This window comes from Homarus americanus, unplaced genomic scaffold (assembly GCF_018991925.1).
Source record: "Homarus americanus isolate GMGI-L3 unplaced genomic scaffold, GMGI_Hamer_2.0 scaffold4896, whole genome shotgun sequence".
In the NCBI taxonomy this organism is placed as follows: domain Eukaryota; kingdom Metazoa; phylum Arthropoda; class Malacostraca; order Decapoda; family Nephropidae; genus Homarus; species Homarus americanus.
The window spans coordinates 359248-381376 of NW_024749657.1; the positions used below are offsets into that span (position 1 = coordinate 359248).

Sequence of the window (22129 nt, forward strand, 5' to 3'; positions counted from 1 at the left end):
AGTACTGTAGCGTAAGTACTGTAGTGTAAGTACTGTAGTGTCAAATTATTTCTCTGTAATATCATATTTAATATTTTTCTTTATACTGAAAAAAAAAATTGTAGAAGCCTAAAAGTCAAGTCATTTTTAGTGAAGCTAAAATAAGTCTGTTCATGTCTATCTATCTATCTATCTATCTATCTATCTATCTATCTATCTTGCCGTATTTGTACCTTTACGTGTATAAGTATCAGCACCTGTAAAGGACCTGTACCTGACCTGTATCTGTACCTGTATTTGTGGCCTATGAATGACTCAATTATAGTTGGAAATTAGATTAGGTTATGACATGGCTTCAACGTTATAACCATGAGAGAGAGAGAGAGAGAGAGAGAGAGAGAGAGAGAGAGAGAGAGTCACCAAAGGTTTCAATAGATCAAGTTTCACTAATTAATGTCGACAAGTTGTATATATTTAGTGTGTTAATGGCCTCTCTCTCTCTCTCTCTCTCTCTCTCTCTCTCTCTCTCTCTCTCTCATATAATTGATAACTAATTCAAATGCTTTATAATAATCAATACGTAACTCATAATTAATTCGTAACTAATAAATAAACAATAATTGATAAATTAGTAATTAATTAATAACTAATAATAAATAAATAACTCGTAATTAATAAATAACTCGTAATTAATAAATAACTCGTAATTAATGACTTCGATAATTGATAACTGAGATAATTAGAAAGTGAGATAATTACTAGACAATATTATCTCAACAAACTGCTAATTAAACGTCGGTCCAGACAGACTTATTAAGAGTGAGGCGGAGGTACGTACACACACACACACACACACACACACACACACAGACAGACAGACAGACAGACTTATTAAGTGAGGCGGAGGTACGTACACACACACACACACACACACACACACACACACACACACACACACACACACACACACACACAGACAGACAGACAGACAGACACACACACACACACCTAACGAAGCTTATTATTTTTCTTTGAACTTATGAGATGCAGAAAGAAAGAAAAAAGAAAGAAAGCGCTGATAAAACGCAAATAATGAAAGAATAACAAATAATGACAAAGTGGGTAATAAGTTAAATAATGAGATAAAACGAATGACAATAGAAATAATAATTAATAAAGCGACAATTAGACGAGGAATAATTGACGGACTTTATTAATTATGATTAATAATCGACTTCCGGTGTGAGGAAATGTGGGAGAGAGAGAGAGTGTGTGTGTGTGTAAAACATTACAGTATTACTAAGCAATCAATAAAAACAACACTAAACTTCCAACATAAAGAAGTGACAAAGGACAGTAGCCATATCTGGCAACACTGCTCATTAAGGTAATTAACTTGGGTGTCCTCATACATAACCTTTGACCCAACTACCCATAAACGTAAATACTTGTTAAATTAATGAAGTTATGAGCCGTTCTTAATGACTTACTGACGTCCAATGCCAACGCAGAGGTGGGTGGGTGGGTGGGTGGGTGGGATGGGGTGGGGTGGGGTGGGGTGTGGTGGGATGGGTTAGGTGGGTTCAGGTTGGTTCAGGTTAATGATGTGACGTGTGACGGGATGGTCAAGGGAGTGTCACAAAGACCAAGAGAAGCCAATCGTGTGATTACTTCCTCCCCTCCGTCACACCACACACACTCTGAGAACTACACCTCGGCGAGGCAAGATCTTCTCTGCTCCCGAGGTACTACGTGAACCTGACGATGGTGACCTGTGACCAGGCGAAGGTCGTAAGACTGTACCCAGTCAAATGCCCTTCGCACAAGCAACTAAACCTCCTTGTCCTGAGGAAGTTTTTTGACTCCTCAGGAATCAGGGGGGGTGACAAGGGTTGTCCGCAGAGTGAGTGGTGGCCTTATCGTCACCTTCGCGGAGTGGGGGCAGGCCCAGCAAATAGCCAACATAACAGAAATTAACGGGATCCAGATACTAGTGGAAGCTCGCACAGAGGACAACTTGGTGTTGGAAGTCATCTCCCACACCGAGATAGAACACCTTGAAAAACAAGAACTGGCCGAGCTGATCGGAGACCAGCTCTCAATAGTACGGAAGCTGACCAGTGCAACTGCATTGGTTGGTTACCCCAAGAAGCTACCAAGCTCCGTTTTGCTGGGATGGGAGAACATCCCAGTAAGACCGTATGAAAGAAGACCAACAAGGTGTTACAAATGCCAGAGGTACGGCCATCTGGCGGGGAAGTGTCGCGCTCTGGAGATCTGTTGCAGTTGCGGGACACCCGGGCACCAGGATACCAACCTCCTGAGCCGAGAGAAGGTCTACAGGACACCACCAACTGGACCCTATAACTCTAAGGACTCACCTGGTAGAGATGCCGCCAGGATCTCCCGCCCCACCACCACGAGCAGGAAGAGAACCGTCACCTGCAGGTGCGTCTTCATTTGGTCTGGGCAGGTGATGCCGAGTCCAGCTGGTTGTAGGTGCTTCCAGGTGGTTGTAGGAGGTCACAGGTGGTTGTAGGTGACCTGTACTGATCCTTTCTTGGGTTGTCCCGTTGAAGAAAGAGAAAAATGTTACATGAGTAGATGTTAAAGACTAATTACATTACACACACACATCCTTGACCACCGGAGGGTCAAGACCTATCGGGCACACGTTCCTGCTGCGGAGCTGCCCCCGGCCAATGTGCTGGCCCATTCCTCAAGTCCCTCTCCTTGACCCATCCTCACCACAGGGATATCAACATAATCCCGTCAAAAGTGATAATTTTGTTTCGGAAAGTGGGATCACTGTAGATCAGAGTTTAAGCCAGTGAATTCAGCACTAGATAGTACCTGCTAGAACCGTGACCCACCAGTGAGATAAGCACCCCTGGGAGCCGACCACCATCTTCTGACCAGGCGGTGTTAATCAGACCATTCTGGGAACAACAGTGGGTCGGCTTTACACCTGACGACGATATAACATAACATCACCCAGCAGAGTGAAGTACTGTGACACCATACCCACACCATACGGTGTCCCCATGACCACGTGAGGTCCTTTATATCAACAAACACCTACGGACGAGTCACTACACCACGTGAACACCACACCACCTGGTGTCTCCATGACCACGTGAGGTCCTTCATGTCAACATCTACGGATGAATTACTGCACCACGTGGCTTACGTAACCTCACACAGTATGGCAAGAGACCAGCCCCGGCCATCAACTGCAAACTACTATAAATTGTATCTTCAATTCATGTTTCTTCTCCTTTTAGTAAGGAAAGCTTTTGTTAAACGACCCACCCAACCCGTGTCTTTGTATGTAATAAGTAATTTCTGTCTAGAGTATATTTTCAACCTTCGGGCTGCTGAACCTTTTCAATAAACCGTTAATTATTATTATTTATCATTATTACACACAGCTTTACACACCACCCCTAAATTGCCCCAACAGCCATCTTGACTACGAGTAATTGCCGCCATATATCAAAATAACTGCCATAAAATAAGACCGACCCTTGCAATGATCAACATCCTGCAATCTTAAGAATCTATTGGTGAATCTCCGTGACAAAGTGGTGGCAGAGTCTTGCAGGGAAGACGTAGGTGGTGTTGACACTGAGGCTCTGCTCTACCTTAACTACATACCTTCACTTAAGTTTATTTACAAGAATTATAAAACATGAGGGAAATACTTTTTACTTAATATAATGTGAGAGTTTAGGTGTGTGTTGTCAGTGCTGTAGATGATATGGTAGTGTGGGTGGGTGGGTGTGTGGACGGGTGTGTGGACGGGTGTTGTGGGCGGGTGTTGTGTGGACAGGGTGTGGTGGACGGGTGGTGTGGGTGGAGTGTGTGGACGGGTGTTGTGGGACAGGTGTTGTGGGCAGATGTTGGACAGGTGTTGTGGACGGGTGCTGTGGGCGGGTGTTGTGGGCGGGTGTGTGGACAGGTGTGTGGGTGGGTGTTGTGGACCAGGTGTTGGACAGGTGTTGTGGACGGGTGTTGTGGACGGGTGTTGTGGACAGTGTTGTTGTGGACGGGTGTGTTGTGGGCGGGTGTTGTGGGCCCAGGTGTTGTGGGCGAGTGTGGGGTGGAGTGGCAGGCGGAGAGGAGCGGCCTTGTGGGAGACATGCTGTGATGTTAAGTGCCTGTGATCAGCACTCGATACGTCCCCCACCATTCTGTTATCTGATTGTACACACACACACACACACACACACACACACAAAGCAAGCAAACATCAAGTTAATGAGTAGAATTAACCCTATCAATAATAATTACTTGCCTCAGTACACCACAGTACAGACGTGCACCAGCCAGTGTTACAGTGACGACAGGCATGCACCAGCCAGTGTTACGGTGACGACGAGCGTGCACCAGCCAGTGTTACAGTGACTGACAGGCGTGCACCAGCCAGTGTTACTGATGACTGACGAACTTCGTGCACCAGCCAGTGTTACAGTGACTGACAGACGTGCACCAGCCAGTGATGTTACAGTGACGGCAGACGTGCACCAGCCAGTGTTACAGTGACTGACAGACGTGCACCAGCCAGTGTTACAGTGACTGACAGACGTGCACCAGCCAGTGTTACAGTGACTGACAGACGTGCACCAGCCAGTGTTACAGTGACTGACAGACGTGCACCAGCCAGTGTTACAGTGACTGACAGACGTGTACTACTGAGGTAAAAGTCACTTCCTTGTTGATAACATTTACTCAAGAATAATGTTGCTGTGAAATGTTGCGGCGACCTTCTAATTGGTCCCCGTGTTGATGGGCCCCGTGTTGCTGGGCCCCGTGTTGATGGGCCCCGTGTTGATGGGCCCCGTGTTAAACAGACCAAGAGGCACTAAATAATACCCTGCAGGTTAGGTCAACATTCCACTGTGAAAGTCTCGTGTAGATAATTGTAGCTGAAAATTCTACAAAATTATACACACCATTTTTGTTGCCAGGATTAAATGATATAATTGATGTACAGAGGCAAGAATTATACTGAAATTATAGACGAGATGAACGAAGGAAATGTGCACGATTTTTTTTCAACTGGATGTGAGCGAAATATATTGAAACGCGTATTGTATTATTGTGTTTGATTCTTAATGTTTCGTCCATCCTTTTTTTTTATTGGAGATGAACGAAATATATTGAGAAGCACGTAAAATTCTATGTTATTTTCTTAATGGTTTACAAGTCTTTCTTTAACTAGAAATGAACGAAGTATTTTGAAACACTTATTGTATTATTCTTTGATTCTAAATGTTTCGCACAGTAGCTTATATTTCAAATGCAGATGAACGAAATAGACTGAGAAAGATGGACCAACAATAAAAAATAAATTCCTTAATAATATTTCCAAAATGAACGAAATAAATTAAATCCAACAGACCATTTTCTGTCTCCCAATTCTCGAAGATTTTTTAAAACAAATTCCCTCCCTCCCTCCCTCCCTCCCTCCCTCTCCCTCCCTCTCTCTCCCCCGGAAGGAAGTACGGACGGACGGACAGAGGGAGCACACCATTATCCCTCCCTACAGCTCCTTCCCCTTGCAAACAAACAGACAGACAAACAGACAGACAACCAGACAGACAACCAGACAGGAGAAAATCAATACTGTACACCCCGCCACTCACTGCATACACACTGTGGGGGGAGGGGGGAGGAGAGGGTGGGAGAAGGGATGGGGAGGAGAGGACAGAATGGGGAGGGAGACAGCATGGGGGGAAGGGGGTGGAGGGAGGGAGGGGGAGAGGACACACACACACACACACACAAAGAAAAAGCAAATGTAATTACAACTGAGTCTTTGTTTTGTTTGTCTGTTTGGTTTTTGTCTGTGTGTATGAGTTTTTTTAGAGTGATGAACAATAGAGAGAAAACTGCCTTTACGACATAATAGTTACGTGAGTGTTTGTCCCTACCACTACACCCGAGGCTATTACACACACACACACACACACACACACACACACACACATACACACACATTTTCTCCCCAGTGATGCCCATCGATGAATAAAATTTTTTTTTCGTAAAAAATTCCATAGTTTTATTCTGGGGTTTAACGCCCCAGGGTGTGTGTGTGTGTGTGTGTGTCGTATTTTTTCTGCGTTTTTTATTTTGTACATTTCTACAGGAATTGAACTGGAGGGAGATCTTTCTTTTAAGCCATGTGGACTGTGTGTACGTGTGTTTGTGTGTGTGCTTGTGTATGTTTGTGTGTGTGTGTGTGTGTGTGTGTGTGTGTGTGTATATGTATGTGTGTTTATGGTTGTGTGTGTGTGTGTGTAACGGATTCGAGGCGTGGTACTGGTGGATTAATGCCCTATGATCCCAAGGTGATGGGCGTGTCTGTTTTTTGATGGTTCAAGACACACACACACACACACACACACAGTCAGTAGGTGGTCAATGGGTTAAAAGCTTCCGTCCTGGCCAGTCCTCTTCCTTCTTTAACCCTCCGGCCCTCCTAAGCCCCCCACGGCACACTCTACTCCCTCCCCCCACCACTCTCCTCCCTCTCGGCCCTCCTCAGCCCCCCCGGCACTCTCTACTCCCTCCCCCGGCACTCTCTCCTCCCTCCTCAGCCCCTCAGCCCCCCGCACACTCTCCCCTCGCCCCAGCACCTCTCCTCCCTCCTCAGCCTCCTCAGCCCCCCGGCACTCTCTCCTCCCTCCTCAGCCCCCCACCACTCCCTACTCCCTCCTAAGCCCCCACGGCACTCTCTCCTCCCTCCTCCCTCCTCAGCCCCCACGGCACTCTCTACTCCCTCCTCAGCCCCCACACCTCCTCCCCTCCTCAGCCCCCCACAGCACTCTCTCCTCCCTCCTCGCCCTCCTCAGCCCCCACGCACCTCTACTCCCTCCCTCAGCCCCCACGGCACTCTCTCCTCCCTCCTCGGCCCTCCTCAGCCCCCCGGCACACTCTCCTCCCTCCTCAGCCCCCCACAGCACTCTCCTCCCTCCTCACCCCCAGCCCCCCTCCCCCCCCCCTCCCTCCTCCCTCCCCCCCCCCTCTCCCCCCTCAGCCCCCCTCTCACCCACCCCCCGCATTCTCTCTCCTCCTCAGCCCCCACACACCTCTCTCCCTCCTCCTCCCCCTTCTCTCCTCCTCCTCCCCCCTCCTCAGCCCCCCACACTCTCCTCCTCCTCAGCCCCCCCGCTCTCTACTCCCTCCTCAGCCCCCTTCTCTCCCTACTCCGCCCCCCCCGCCTCTCTCCTCCCTCCTCAGCCCTCCTCCAGCCCCCCGCACTCTCCTCCTCCTCAGCCCCCCGCCTCTCTCCTGCTCCCGCCCCGGCACTCTCTACTCCCTCCTCAGCCCCCGCACTCTCTCCTCCCTCCTCCCCTCCTCAGCCCCCCAGCACCTCTCCCCTCCTCCTCAGCCCCCGGCACTCTCTCCTGACTCCACCCCCCGCACTCTCTCCTCACACAGCCCTCCTCAGCCCTCCCACGGCACTCTCTCCTCCCTCCACAGCCCTCCCTCAGCCCTCCACGGCACCCTCTCCTCCCTCCGGCACTCTCAGCCCTCCCAGCCCCCACGGCACTCTTTCCTCCCGCCACGTCCCTCATCCTTCCCCACCTCTCCCCCAGTTCCTCTGCTTTATTCTCTAGCCTTTTAACCTCTCTCTCTCTCTCTCTCTCTCTCTCCTCCACCTCTCACCAGAGCGGCCCTTCACTCAGCCATCTCTCTCACACTCACAATTCTATTTCAGGTCCCTCCTTCCTCACTCTCCCCAGCACCTCTCTCACTCTCTCCCCAGCACCCCTCCTCTCCTCCCAGCACCTCTCACTCTCCTCCCCAGCACCTCTCACTCTCCTCCCCCAGCACCCCTCACTCTCCTCCCCAGCACCCCACTCTCCTCCCCAGCACCTCTCACTCTCCTCCCCAGCACCTCTCCTCACTCTCCCCAGCACCCTCCTCTCTCCCCAGCACCCTCACTCTCTCCCCAGCACCTCTCCTCTCTCCTCCCCAGCACCTCTCACTCTTCTCTCCCCAGACACTCTCCTCCCCAGCACCTCTACCTCCTCCCCAGCACTCTCTCTCTCCCCAGCACCCCTCACTCTCCTCCCCAGCACCCCTCACCTCCTCCCCAGCACCCTCACTCTCCTCCCCTCACCCTCCCTCCCCAGCACCCTCTCCCCTCCTCCCCACCCTCTCTCCTCCCCAGCTCCTCCTCTCCTCCCACACCTCCTCTCTCCTCCCCAGCACCTCCTCTCCTCCCCCAGCACCCCTCCCTCTCCTCCCCCAGCACCCTCACCTCCTCCCCAGCATCCCCACTCTCCTCCCCACACCTCTCACTCTCCTCCCCAGCACCTCTCCTCTCTCCCCAACCCCTCCTCTCCTCCCCAGCACCCCCCACTCTCCTCCCCAGCACCCCTCACTCTCCTCCCCAGCACCCCTCACTCTCCTCCCCACACCCTCACCTTCCTCCCCAGCACCCCCTCACTCTCCTCCCCAGCACCTCTCCTCTCCTCCCCCAGCACCTCTCTCTCTCCTCCCCAGCACCCCTCCTCTCTCTCCTCCTCCTCTCTCCACTCTCCTCCCCAGCACCTCTCTCTCTCCTCCCCAGCACCCCTCCTCTCCTCCCCCACTCCTCCTCCTCCCTCCTCTCCCCCACTTTCCTCTCTCTCCTCCTCAGCACCTCCTCACCCCTCCCTCCAGCCCTCTCTTCCCTCCTCCCCAGCACCCCTCACTCTCCTCCCCAGCACCTCTCACTCTCCTCCCCAGCACCTCTCACTCTCCTCCCCAGCACCTCTCACCCTCCTCCCCAGCACCCCTCACTCTCCTCCTAGCCTAACCTAACCTAACTTAACCAAAATGCTAACATAATAACAACACAACAGCTCTACAAACATTTTTACAACAACACTCGTATAATGTTTATGAGCACCGTCAGCATTTGTGTTACAATACTGTGCTGACATTTCTACAGACGAAGAAATAAACAGTAATATTGGGAGCCACACCACGACATTTTATTACCATAGCTGTGGGGGAGGAGCGATACTGTGGGGAAGGACGAGATTGTGGGGGGAGGAGCGACACTGTGGGGGAGTGAGTGTAATGATGATGGTGGAGTGTTATTGTAACTGACGCTCTCCCTGATGACTGTCTCACCACCACCACTACTGCCTCGTCAGGACCACCACTACTACTAACAACAACAACAACAATACACAAGATAAAACAATTCACTGTCTATTAAGGTGACGTACACACACACACACACAGACACACACACAGTGTCTGGCCGCCGTAGCCTGAGACATTTGTCGCTTGACCAAGCACAGTCTTGGTTGGCTGATGGTGACGTAAGGTATTGTTTCTGACGGTCCGTCAGAACACCGAGATAAGAGAGCCGTGGCTCTGAGGTGAACAAGGAGATTTAGGGCAAGGTACAGTTAAGAAGTGGGAAGTACAGAAGGAGAATGATAGCAGGTGGGCTTTCCACCTTGCGGAGGTTGGTTTGTGGCTTAACCAGTGACAGACGTCCATCAGTCCTCCAGGGGCAAGGGAGGTTAGATAAGCTAAGCTAAGCTAAGCTGGTTTAAAGTGCGATCCAAGGGAATGTGCTGTTTTAGTATTTGTTGGAGGGTTCCTTCAGGTCCTTGTGTTACTGAAGGGATGTTCCTCATTTTTTGTGATTAGGGGGTCCACCAGGTCCTTGTGTGAACTGGCAGGATAGTCCCCATCTTTTCGGTTATATGAGTGGTGTTATTCCCTCGCGTATAATGATTCCGGGCAGATTGTGTGATATATTGTTGTTTGCCTGTAATAGTTCCTGTAAAATAGGGTCTATGTTATGTTCGATGTGTATGTCTCGTATTTTTTGACTGTATGGTGGCCTATGTTTTGCTGCTCTTCTTAGTGCTGTATTTTGGACTGCTTGCAGCTTGAATTTGTTTGTTTTAGTTATTGTGCTAAGTGGAATTGGTGGGTATTCAAGGTGTGGTCTGACGAGTGATTCGTATAGATGTAGCTGTGTTTTGGTGTTTAGTTTTCTGAAGCGATGGAGTTTGGTAAGTTGTAATTTGGCTTTTTTCAATTTTTCTCCAATGTGTTGGTGTTTACTGTTTATGGTGATTTTGAGTCCCAGTGTTTTTCCACTTTCTGCATATGGTAGCTGTTGATTGTTGACTGATTGGGTATGGATTTATTTTTGAAATTTATAATCTTTAGTTTTTGGATGATGGTTTGGCTTTTGAATTTTCTCTCAAAGTTGTTAATTACTTCAATTTCTCTTCCTGTTCTTATGGCCATCATTTGTTTAGATCTCCCTGGTGGTATCATAGCCTAGCCTCTTATTGGATGATAATGGAGTCAGTACCTCTCTCCGATTGGTTAGTAATGACGTTAGAACTCTCTCTGATTGATTTGTGTTCAATTCAGGGCTTCTCTCTGATTGGTCGGTTGTGTTATCAAAACATTCCTCCTATCCTTTGCTAATTTGATCAACCGTAAATTATTGTTTAAGACATGAACTATTTCATGTCTACAATTTGGAACCTGGACTGTACAGTAGGTGCAAGGTGACAACCCGTAGAGTTGTGAAGCAAACGGAAGAGCGTTAGCCTGTGTTACGCTTCCAGGAAAGTGAATACATGTGTTGCAACAATGTGTGTGTTTATAAGTGTGTACAGTGTTGTCGTAATGGATGACTAAATAAATAAATAAATAAATCCATTGAAGTAAAAAATAGAATAGATGTACTTAAAATTTATTCTTTTCATTAAATACTCTCTCTCTCTCTCTCTCTCTCTCTCTCCTTTATTCCCCACCATCTCTCATGCCTATCATATTACAATCACCCATTACTCTCCCCATCCAAATTACAAGACCCATTAACAACTACCATTTAAAGGGACCTTATTACAACAGCTCTCTCTCTCTCTCCCTGCTTCTTCCTCCCTTCCTTCCTACTTCCCTTTCTTTCTCTCTCCCTCCCCTTCCCTGCCTCTGGTTCTGTCTCCCTGCCTCTCCCTACATAACAGGGAAGATAATCCGCTTCTCCCCCGCCCTCGTTAATCTAGCCCGGTCATCTAATACTCCGCCTCGCGGGGAATTTTCCTGTTTGATGAGATTTTTCCCCGCCAACACTCTTTTTCTTTACAGTTCTCGGTTTTTCCCAAGTTTTTCCTTTAAGTTTTCAACTTTTTTTATCTTTGTTTATTTTTATTTCTTAGTCTTTTTTTTAGACTATTATTTTCATCTTTTATTGATTTATATTATTGTTTCTTAATAATTTTCCACATATCATTATCTTATTCATGATGTATGCTTCTTTATTATTCACACGTATACATACTATACACGCGCCTGCACACATATACGCACACACACTGAAAATACCTGTTTAGGTATATACCTGTATGTGATGCTCGGTATGCAAGTCTTCAGGTGTATACATTATATACTCTACACATGATATTCATATGCACTTAACTGTATACATATTCATACTAATTAAAGCTATATACACTCTCCCATACCATATATACGTCTATATTAGACACATTATGCAGAATATTCATATGTACAGTATATACACCTTTTCTAAATACTGTATACACACACACACACACACCTTGGTTACATCCTTGCCATTTATTTTCCCACGCTTGTCACATTTTTCACACGATGGCCGTAAGTTACTCACGGTCACAACCTTTTTCCCACGACCCATAGTTTTTTCCACAGTCTTGTATGTCTCTGTTAGTGTCTCGTCATTGCTTTATCACTTATCCTTCTCTCTCTCTTATATCTCCCTCGCACTAATATATCTCACTATCTCCCTTCCCCCTACTCTGTCTTTCTCAATTTCTCTCAACATTTATATCTCCCCCTTCTCCCCGTCCCACCCTCACACCTCCCCCTCCCACCTAAGCGAGGAATCTTTAGCCACCGACCAATCATCTATTTCTCTCCTTTATCATTCTTTATCATATATTCTTACTCTTCCTTGTTTATTCACATTTTCCTCTTGCCATTTTCGTTTCTTCAGGTCAATGTCACACCTTCCTGATTTAACTGATGGATGGTGTTGAGTTTGAAAGACATTTGTGTTAGTTTTACCTATAGTTTTTGGTTGACTTGTTTAAAAAGATAACCTATTGTTTTGTTTTTTCTCATTTATTCAATATTTTTGTTATTTAATTTTTTTACACTTCTTTTTTTACTCTTAATGTTGTTCTTCCCCACCACCACCATTTATTCCCCACCATCAATACTTTCTTCCCCACGACCATCTACACTTCTTCCCCACCACTTACACTTATAGTCTTGTTGTGTCTGTCTGTCTCTATTTCTGTGTCTCTTTCTTCATTTATTTGTTTATTTTCTCGTCGATCTCTCTCTCTCTCTCTCTCTCTCTCTCTCTCTAGGTTAAAGCTGCCAGCCAGCTGAAGATAATGAAGTTTACCAGCCTCGTCTTCCTTCCTTCCTTCCTGCCTGCCTTCCTTCACCTTCATGACCAACATGCCCCCTGACCTATAGGCCTGACCGACCAACAGGTCCTCCTGACCTAGAGACCTGACCAACACGCCCCCCTGACCTACACGCCCCCCTGACCTACAGACCTGACCAACACGCCCCCCTAACCTACAGACCTGACCAACACGCCCCCTGACCTACAGACCTGACTAACACGCCCCCTGACCTACAGACCTGACCAACACGCCCCCTGACCACCTATGATACAGATTTTCCGTTTTTCTCGTGTTTTTTTTTCCAGCTGACGTCACGTAATCTGGTCCGTTCGTGAGACTTGCTCCAGATCGGCCGACGATTTAGCAGAACCCACTCGTTTCTGGGCATGGCGTGAGGCGATTGGTTTACTACGACTAGGACTTGCTCACAATGGCGTGCGTTGATTGGTTGGTTGCTGCTAGTCCTTCTTCCTTCTCCTCTACTTCTCCCCTCCCTTCCTCCATCTTCTTCATTCTACCTCACTTCTTCCCTTTCTCTCCCTCGCCCCTTTTCCCCTCTCCCTCTCTCACCCCCTGTCATTTCCCTCTCTCTCACTCACTCTCCCCGTCTTTCATTCCCTCTCCCTCCCTGTCCTCCTCTCCCCCTTTCTCATTCCCTCTCCCTCCCAGTCCCTCTCCCCGTCTCTCACTCCCTCTCCCGTTATCCTACCATCACGGGGTCTGAGTCAGCTTTTATCTAGGCTGCGGCTCCACACTGTCAGCAAGTTTATGGTCAGCTAACGTCAGCCAGCATTAGCCAGTTAGTCAGTCAGCGCCAGGCAGTAATCAATCAGAGTACTTTAACATCAGGAAGCTTCACTCACGAACTTAATGACAGCGAAGATGTTAATGTCAGCTAAGAAGCAAGCGTCAAGTTAAGACTCCCACGTCAGCCCGTGTGACTCCTCCTACACATCCATCATCTTTCCAATAGACTGAACTTATAACACATTAATGCTCGGCTCAGCCACACGACACACGTACTACTGTTTATAAATAGGTTTAAAATATACAGTATATTTTACACACACACACTCATACACATACACGCGCACACACACACGCACACATTCATACACATACACGCACTCACACCCCCGCGCGGAAATTCCCTCATCATATTCCGCAAGTCATTCATTCTCACAACTCACTGCCATCCTTTGATCTTATCTGGGTATTTGTGAGATCCTTCAACCAGTCGGGGTGTAGGATCTTGTGGTTCCCGGTGTGTTGGTGTAGGATCTTGTGGTTCCCTGAGTTTATAACAAGTAGAGTACCTAAGTAACACCTCCATAGGACCAGTAACAAGTTCCCTCACATCAGGAAGGAGCAGTCACACCTCACTCTCAGGGCCAGGCGGTGGGCCCTCGTGCGGGTTAAACAAACTTCTCCAGGATGGGTTTGTCCCTAAGGGCTTGGTTGTGGTCAGGCAGTTAAGAGCGTGTTGAGTGGCTGCCTCAGTTACTTGGTGATGAGGTGCAAGGATCTTCAATACTCATTCAGTGGATCCTACACGAGATGAGGCCATTGTTGTCGGTGTCAGTAATGGTGTTGTCAGCTGTTGGTAGGCACTATACTGTGGTGTCAACCGTGTGATATTTTGTATTAGCAAGCACGGTATCAGCGGCTGCCACGCCCCACCCCCCCCCTCCTCCTTGTCCAACAGTGCGCGTGTAATCTTTACCATCTAGCAGTATGAGGGTCGGCCATTTCCCCCTGCCACCCAGTCCACCCACCAAGATTTTTATTTGTTTAGGTGTTGAAGATGTCGCCAACACAACACCCACACCCTAAGGAATAGTCCAAGAAGACCGGACAATACGCCAACTGCACTGGCTAACCATTACGCCCCAGAACACGATCCACAAATCGATTAACATATAAGTCCCCAATTACTGCTGGGTAGACACACACACACACACACACACACACACACACACATTTATGTATTAAAACGGCTTGTTATACCAACCCCTCCCAATTATATTAGATATACAACAAACAACTCTCGTCACCTTTTCCCCATCCCCTTCCACTCCCACACCCCTCTCCTCTTCCACCCCCCTCACCCCTCACCCCTCCCTCCCCCCATTCATACACCACTAATACCCACATAATCAGGAAGAGTTACGCAAGTCAGTGACCCTTTAGAAAAAAAAACGTTCCGACTTAATTTTAAAATCTTTCCTGAAAACACGAGCGGAGGAAAAAATGAGGGGAGAGGAGGAGGAGGAAAGGACGAGAGGATGATGAGGATAGGAGGGATGGGTGAAGGGGGAGGAGAAAGGAGAGGGAGCGAAGGGGTAGGGAGGAGAGGAGGTGGAGGAGAGGAAGAGAGTGCGGGGGAAAAGATCTTATTAGCAGCATATGCGAGAGAGAGAGAGAGAGAGAGAGAGAGAGAGAGAGAGAGAGAGATATATAGAACATTAATATGATAATCACTAACGATATGTGAGGGGCAGTTGCCAACACTCGCTTGGTTACTAACGACCAATTAAAGTTTTATTAACGACAAACACCAAATATTAACTCTTAATTTTATACATTTAACAACAGCAACAGGCATTAATACGTGCTATAATAAAATTAACATGGTTTATTTGTGTGTGTGTGTGTGTGTGTGTGTGTGTGTGTGTGTGTGTGTGTGTGTGTGTAAAAATGTCAGATTGAATATGAAAATTAATAAGTGAGAAAATGAGATAGCATGAGATTGAATGAGAGAGTGAGAGAGTAAATTACCCTCACAACAAAGAGAATGTGCCTCACAAGGCGTCCGTCCTAGCCATGCCTGGCAGCGGTGGGGGGTGAGGCGGAATGTCTGAAGGTAGCAAGAAAAATAAAGATTAACGTATACCATGGCAGAGAGAGAGAGAGAGAGAGAGAGAGAGAGAGAGAGACCACAAAAAAAATATATAAAGTCATAAAAACAAAACTGCCGCAGAAAACGGGACTTGGCTGCCACCCACTCTCCCTATAATTATGTAAATTAGGGGAGTCAGCTCAGGTTCCTCTATAATAATTATCACCGCCCTGAGTATAATCGAGACGGAGAGACGGTGATAAACTGTCCAATCGGGATTACAGAAAATGGAAGTCATCAATCTTTTGCAGTAAAAGAAGTGTGATAGTCTATCCTTCCTAATCACAGAAAACGGGAATATATTCTTTATATGTGAAAACGGGAAAATTCAAACCTTCATAATTAGAAAAAAAGGAAATTATCTCTCCCTGACAAGTTGTGAATGTTGTATTTAAGCAGTGTTAAAGGCGTTCTCTCATCTCTCAGTGTTAAAGGCGTTCTCTCATCTCTCAGTGTTAAAGGCGTTCTCTCATCTCTCAGTGTTAAAGGCGTTCTCTCATCTCTCAGTGTTAAAGGCGTTCTCTCATCTCTCAGTGTTAAAGGCGTTCTCTCATCTCTCAGTGTTAAAGGCGTTCTCTCATCTCTCAGTGTTAAAGGCGTTCTCTCATCTCTCAGTGTTACAGGCGTTCTCTCATCTCTCATGTTACAGGCGTTCTCTCATCTCTCATGTTACAGGCGTTCTCTCATCTCTCATGGGCGTTCTCTCATCTCTCAGTGTTACAGGCTCTCATCTCTCAGTGTTAAGCGTTCTCATCTCTGTTTAAAGGCGTTCTCTCATCTCTCAGTGTTAAAGGCGTTCTCTCATCTCTCAGTGTTAAAGGCGTTCTCTCATCTCTCATGTTACAGGCGTTCTCTCATCTCTCATGTTACAGGCGTTCTCTCATCTCTCATGTTACAGGCGTTCTCTCATCTCTCAGTTCCTTTGTGAAAAAATTACCGCTTTGTTTTTTCCGATTCCGGGTCGCTGGTCTTCATACGAGTTCAGAGGATCATGGTGCTTCAAACTCTGGGGTTCACGGTGGTTCATTATTCGGGGTTCACGGTGGTTCAATATTCGGGGTTCACGGTGGTTCAATATCCGGGGTTCACGGTGGTTCAATATCCGGGGTTCACGGTGGTTCAATATCCGGGGTTCACGGTGGTTCAATATCCGGGTGTACGGTGCTACACACTCCGGGGTTCAGGGTGGTTCAAACTCTGGGGATCACGGTGCTTCACACTCTGGGGTTCACGGAGCTTCACACTCCGGGGTTCACGGTGCTACACACTCTGGGGTTCACGGTGGTTCAAACTCCGGGGTTCACGGTGCTTCACACTCCGCAGATCGACAGTTTCCGACTCATTATATTTCGATCACTGACTCGTATTTCGTTTCAGATGCTTCGATTTGTATCTCGGAAGTAGGACATAAAAGCTTCAAATGCTTCAACTCGAGGATCAAGGGCAGGTTGGCATGTTGAAAATGCTTTGATACGGGTTCAGTGCTGACTCGTTAGGTATATAATGCTTTGAATACAAATACAGACTTGTAAGCACTAAAATGCTACAGTTTCAATACCGAGTTACAGAGTTTCAAACGCTTCGGGTTAAATACAGGGTTTCTAATGCTTTCGGTTCACTACAGAGTTTCAAAAGCTTCGAGCCACTGGAGACTTTTATTAATATTCACTATGAAACAAACACTTCAGCTCTCGGATCTCCAGGAAAAAAACAAACATTTTTGTCTGTCAGTTTATGTACGTACTTGATGCAGAATACGAGTCGCTGGGTGGTGTGTGTACCCTTGATGTTAACGCTCACTCACTCACACACACACACACACACACACACCAGCAGAACATTAAAGACTTAATCGTAAAAAAGCCAACACTAAGGCCAGGCATAATGATCATGACCGACCATTTCATTTCTCTGCTTCGACCTTACGCCAGACGATTAATCCTCACCCCTCTCCCCTCTCCCACCCCACCCCATTTATTAACTACAATGGGGGAGGAGGAGGAGGGGGGGTTAAATTCTTTATTGTCACGAGCAATTAAGTTAAGTTGAAGGTCATTTCACCCTCAAAGAAAATCATCATAAATTCTGGTTTGGGCTCCTTAGTGGGCCATTCATCACACACACACACACACACACACATACATATATTTCCTCAGTCAGTAGTCCTCTCACCTTGCAACATTGTGCCATTTCGTTGCATATATACTCGCCTGCAAGCGAGATATTGAGGGCCGCGTGGGGTCACAAAGGCAGTTGTGTATGCCATTGTTACAAAAAAAATCTCTATATTATGTGGTAATAAAGTCGAAAGATATAATGGAGATTTTAGACACTTAATTATTGTTTATGTAAAGGTGGTGTTGGGTGTAGGGGTGTGTGTGGGTGTATGAGGGTGTCAGAGGATGTGTGGGTGTGGGAGGGTGTAGGAAGGTGTAGGTGGTGTAGGAGGGTGTGTGGGTCTCACACACACACCTATCTATACTTTACTAAAACTAAATCACACATAATTATGCTGACCCAATTAGTTCCTCCTCAGATCCACACAGAACTGAACCCACATCATTATGACCCACACAGAACTGAACCCACATCATTATGACCCACACAGAACTGAACCCACATCATTATGACCCACACAGAACTGAACCCACATCATTATGACCCACACAGAACTGAACCCACATCATTATGACCCACACAGAACTGAACCCACATCATTATGACCCACACAGAACTGAACCCACATCATTATGACCCACAGAACTGAACCCACATCATTATGACCCACACAGAACTGAACCCACATCATTATGACCCACACAGAACTGAACCCACATCATTATGACCCACACAGAACTGAACCCACATCATTATGACCCACATAACACCCTCCATCACGTCATAAATGAAGTAAAAGTTTCTCGTGTCTCGACAAAGGTCTTCCCATTCTCTCACAATTGGCTCTACAAATCACAACAATCTCTCCTCTAAAATGGCTGAAAGCCACTTAGTGAGGGTCTCAGGTGAGGGAAACAGGTGTGTTCGGCTAATTAAGTAGGTGGTTCACAGGTGTGGGAGGTACCACCGCTAGCTATTTGGGATGGTGGTGGGTGAGTGAGGGAGGGACGGAGGGCGGTAGGATTAGAGGGAAGGAGGAGAGGAGGAAGAAGGGAGGAAGGGTAGGAGGGAGGGAGGGAGAGGCCACTTATCACCAACCATACTGTTGCTCAGTGGCTCGACGGTGAGGTGATGTTCGAGTTAACGTCCACTCAGTCTCTGTTTTTATTATTATTCCCGCTATTACGAGGAGCGTGTGTGTTGGAGGGGGAGGAAGATGGGAGGAGGAGGAGAAGAAGGTAGGGAGGAAGGTGGGACGGAAGCCAGTGAGAAAAGTGGACAGGTAAAACTAGAGGAGAAAGACGGTGACCAGTGGACAGGTAAAGCTGTGACAGAGACAGAGAGAGACTAATACAATACTCTCTCCCTCCCTCACCCTTACAGAATGTGGTCCCTCGCTCATGGGAGGTGGAGGAGAAGGTAGGGGGAGGGGGAGGGGGAGGGGGAAAAAGAGAGAAAAAGATCGGGAGGAAAAGTAGGGGAAGAGGGAGAAAGGGCGGCAGAGAGAGAAAGGGCGGTAGACGGCGAAAGGGAGGTAGAGGAAGTAAAGAGGAAGGGGGAGGGGAGGTGGAGAGTAGAGGTAGGGGTGGGGAGGAACTGAAAGGGATTTATGTTCCTGTGACTGGACAATGGACAGCAACCTTACCATAACTCACCTGATCTTTGTGTACATACAGGTGGTGTTGGAGGGAGGTGTTGGACTAGGATTTTGAAAGGAAAGGTAGGTGTACATTCTAAGGACTACGTACACGTGATCGTTTATCTGAGGATTCGTACATATGATCGTTATTTAGAAGACACGCACACATGAACGTTATTACAGAATGAAAGGCGGCAGCAATGTGTTCAGTTGGCTTGGTGAGGTTAAAGGCCTGAAGGACGTGACCAACTGGCTCAGTCGCCTTGTGAGGAAATTAATATGTAACGTCGGAAAGTATGATGAGGACGTCTCCTGTGTTACCGAAAACAACCTCTTGATTTTTTTTGCTCAAGTTCTCAATATTGGTTGCTTCCGGTATGCAGATTAAGTATATATTGTCCAAAAGTTAAAATTGTGGATATTAGAGTAAATGTCTCCATATTCATTAGCATAATTAATTATAATAACTTCATACTGACGACCCCACCCAATATAATGATGACCCCCCCATCATACTGACGACACCCCCCATCATACTGACGACACCCCCCATCATACTGACGACCCCGCCCATCATACTGCCGACCCCACCCAATATAATGATGACCCCCCATCATACTGACGACACCCCCATCATACTGACGACCCCACCCAATATAATGACGACCCCACCCAATATAATGACGACCCCACCCATCATACTGACGACCCCAACCATCATACTGAAACTTGAGGGCTGACTCTTCAATGATTTAGTAATTGGCCAGAGAGAGTAAAGGGAGGATTTACCCACCACATAATACCTCATACTACCACATACCACACTATATTACCTCATACTAATACATATAAACCATATACCTAACAAAAACCACCAAACACTACCACATTCTAACCTAAAACCACAACATAGCCACCACATACTTCCACAAACTCTACTTAAATCCACCACATACCAACCAAACTCTACTTAAATCCACCACATACCAACCAAACTCTACTTAAAGACAAACTTAAAAGTAAAATAAGTGAGTCTGGCGTTAAGTACTCACAAACTGACTCGTCATGATAAGTGTTTCTCCTTGTAAATTATATAAGTAGGCCAGACATTTATAAGTGGGTTTAAGTAGGCAGTTTGTTGTGTGTACCCCGAGGTTTGGTCCAAGAATTTTACGTAAAAAAAACAAAGGATTTGGCTGGTACAAAATAATACTGTTAGCTGCAAAATAATAGTGTCAGCTACAAAATAATAGTGTCAGCTACAAAATAATAATGTCAGCTACAAAATAATAGTGTACGCTACAAAATAATAATGTCAAACAAAATAAAAGGCAAAATAATAGTGTCAGCTACAAAATAATGGTACAAAATAATACTGTTAGCTGCAAAATAATAGTGTCAGCTACAAAATAATAGTGTCAGCTACAAAATAATAATGTCAGCTACAAAATAATAGTGTCAGCTACAAAATAATAATGTCAGCTACAAAATAATACTGTCAGCAAGAAAAAACACTGTCACCAACATAAGAACAATTGTCAGCAACAGAATAACAGCTGTCAGAAAGAAAACTAAAACTGTCAGCAACACGCCTAAAAGTTCTTAAATATTACCACCAAGGAAATCAGGAGGAAGGCGTCAGCAGAGAAGGTCAAGAAGGAGGGGCACACAGAGGTGAGATTCACTCCTGTTAACACGTCAACCTCGACCGTTTAGACAAGTGGCTGTTAAGTCCTTTTGGCTGGGAAGTTACCAGGCGATAATTTGGTCTTTATTTCTTTAAATTTATGAGAAAAAATACTAATAACAACAACAACAACAACAACACTTCTTAAAAATCACGATGAAAAATAAACAAAATTCAAATAAAAAATCCCGGAAAAATCTCCAAACAATAACATAAAGGAAACAATTAAGAGAGAATAAATCCCCCTCCCCAAACCTCCAGTTAGGGATTACACTGTGGTAGGATTTACGTATATTAATAAGGTGTAATGGTGGGATTACTCAAATCCTTTTGAATATAGATGTGGTATTAAATAGAATTACCCGAAAGTGGATTAGTTTAAGAATCTGCGGGTACTTAACAAGGAGGTTACGTAGGATTACCCGCTTGAGGTTAATTATAAATTATATTCAGTACTGATAAATGGATTACATACGTTTAATATCAAGGTCATTCGATATTGATAAAGGGATTACTTAGCATTACAGGTAAGGATTAATTTAGGACTCTGGATTACAGAGATTTATTAGCCTTACTATAGAGAATTAATTTTGGAATCACAGGATAATTAATAGGGGATTACATAGGGATTACCTTAGTCTGTGTGATATCAACAAGAGGATTATACTGTTATAAATATAGCGGAACTAATAAACCAATATAACCTGGATATAGGTGATTATATTGAATTGATTGTCATTAATGTTGACAGTTATACAACGAACAGACAGACAGGAAAACAGACAGACAGACAGAAGTACATACAGGTATACATGCAGACAAACAATGCAAACAGTGATAATCAGGCAGACAATACAAATAAACAGACAGACACAAACAAACAAACACGTTGATCACCACAAGCTCACCAAAATCTGGGAGGTAAACACAAAATCAGCTGTAAACCAACTCAACTGTGACGTCACATGTAAGCAATGGATGGTGAATTGTGGGTCCAAACACGGGTGACGGGACACTGAGTTGGTTGTGGGGCTGACGAACATTTTAGCTATTGTCTGGAGATCACTGGAGGAGAAGGAAAAAGGGGTAGGAGGGAATGAAGAAGAGAAGGAAGGGGAGGAGGAGAATGGGGGAAGAAGCACGATAGACAAGGGAGAGCACACACACACACACACACACACACACGCACACACACACGCACACACCAAACAATGAACTTCCAAGAGTCAAAACTTTATAAAATTCTCCAAAATAAAAACACCAAATGAACAGCTTTTCCAATATAACTTTTCTTTGTGATAAACTTCTCTCTATATAAAACTACATCTTGGGTCATCACCATGCAGAAAAATATTAAAACTTTCAAC

General features: G+C 46.1%; 1 protein-coding gene across 3 annotated transcripts in view; it reads right to left on the bottom strand.

Annotated features, from left to right (window-relative positions):
• LOC121853531 (protein turtle homolog B-like) overlaps window positions 1–22129 on the bottom strand; it is a gene marked incomplete at its 3' end in the record, with an annotated part of 46688 nt that overhangs the window by 20562 nt on the left and 3997 nt on the right. For 2 of the 3 annotated variants that reach the window (XM_042347727.1, XM_042347726.1), the window contains 1 exon segment: window positions 2361–2538. In XM_042347727.1, the coding sequence (XP_042203661.1) occupies window positions 2361–2439 (79 nt within the window). 3 annotated transcript variants of the gene reach the window in all.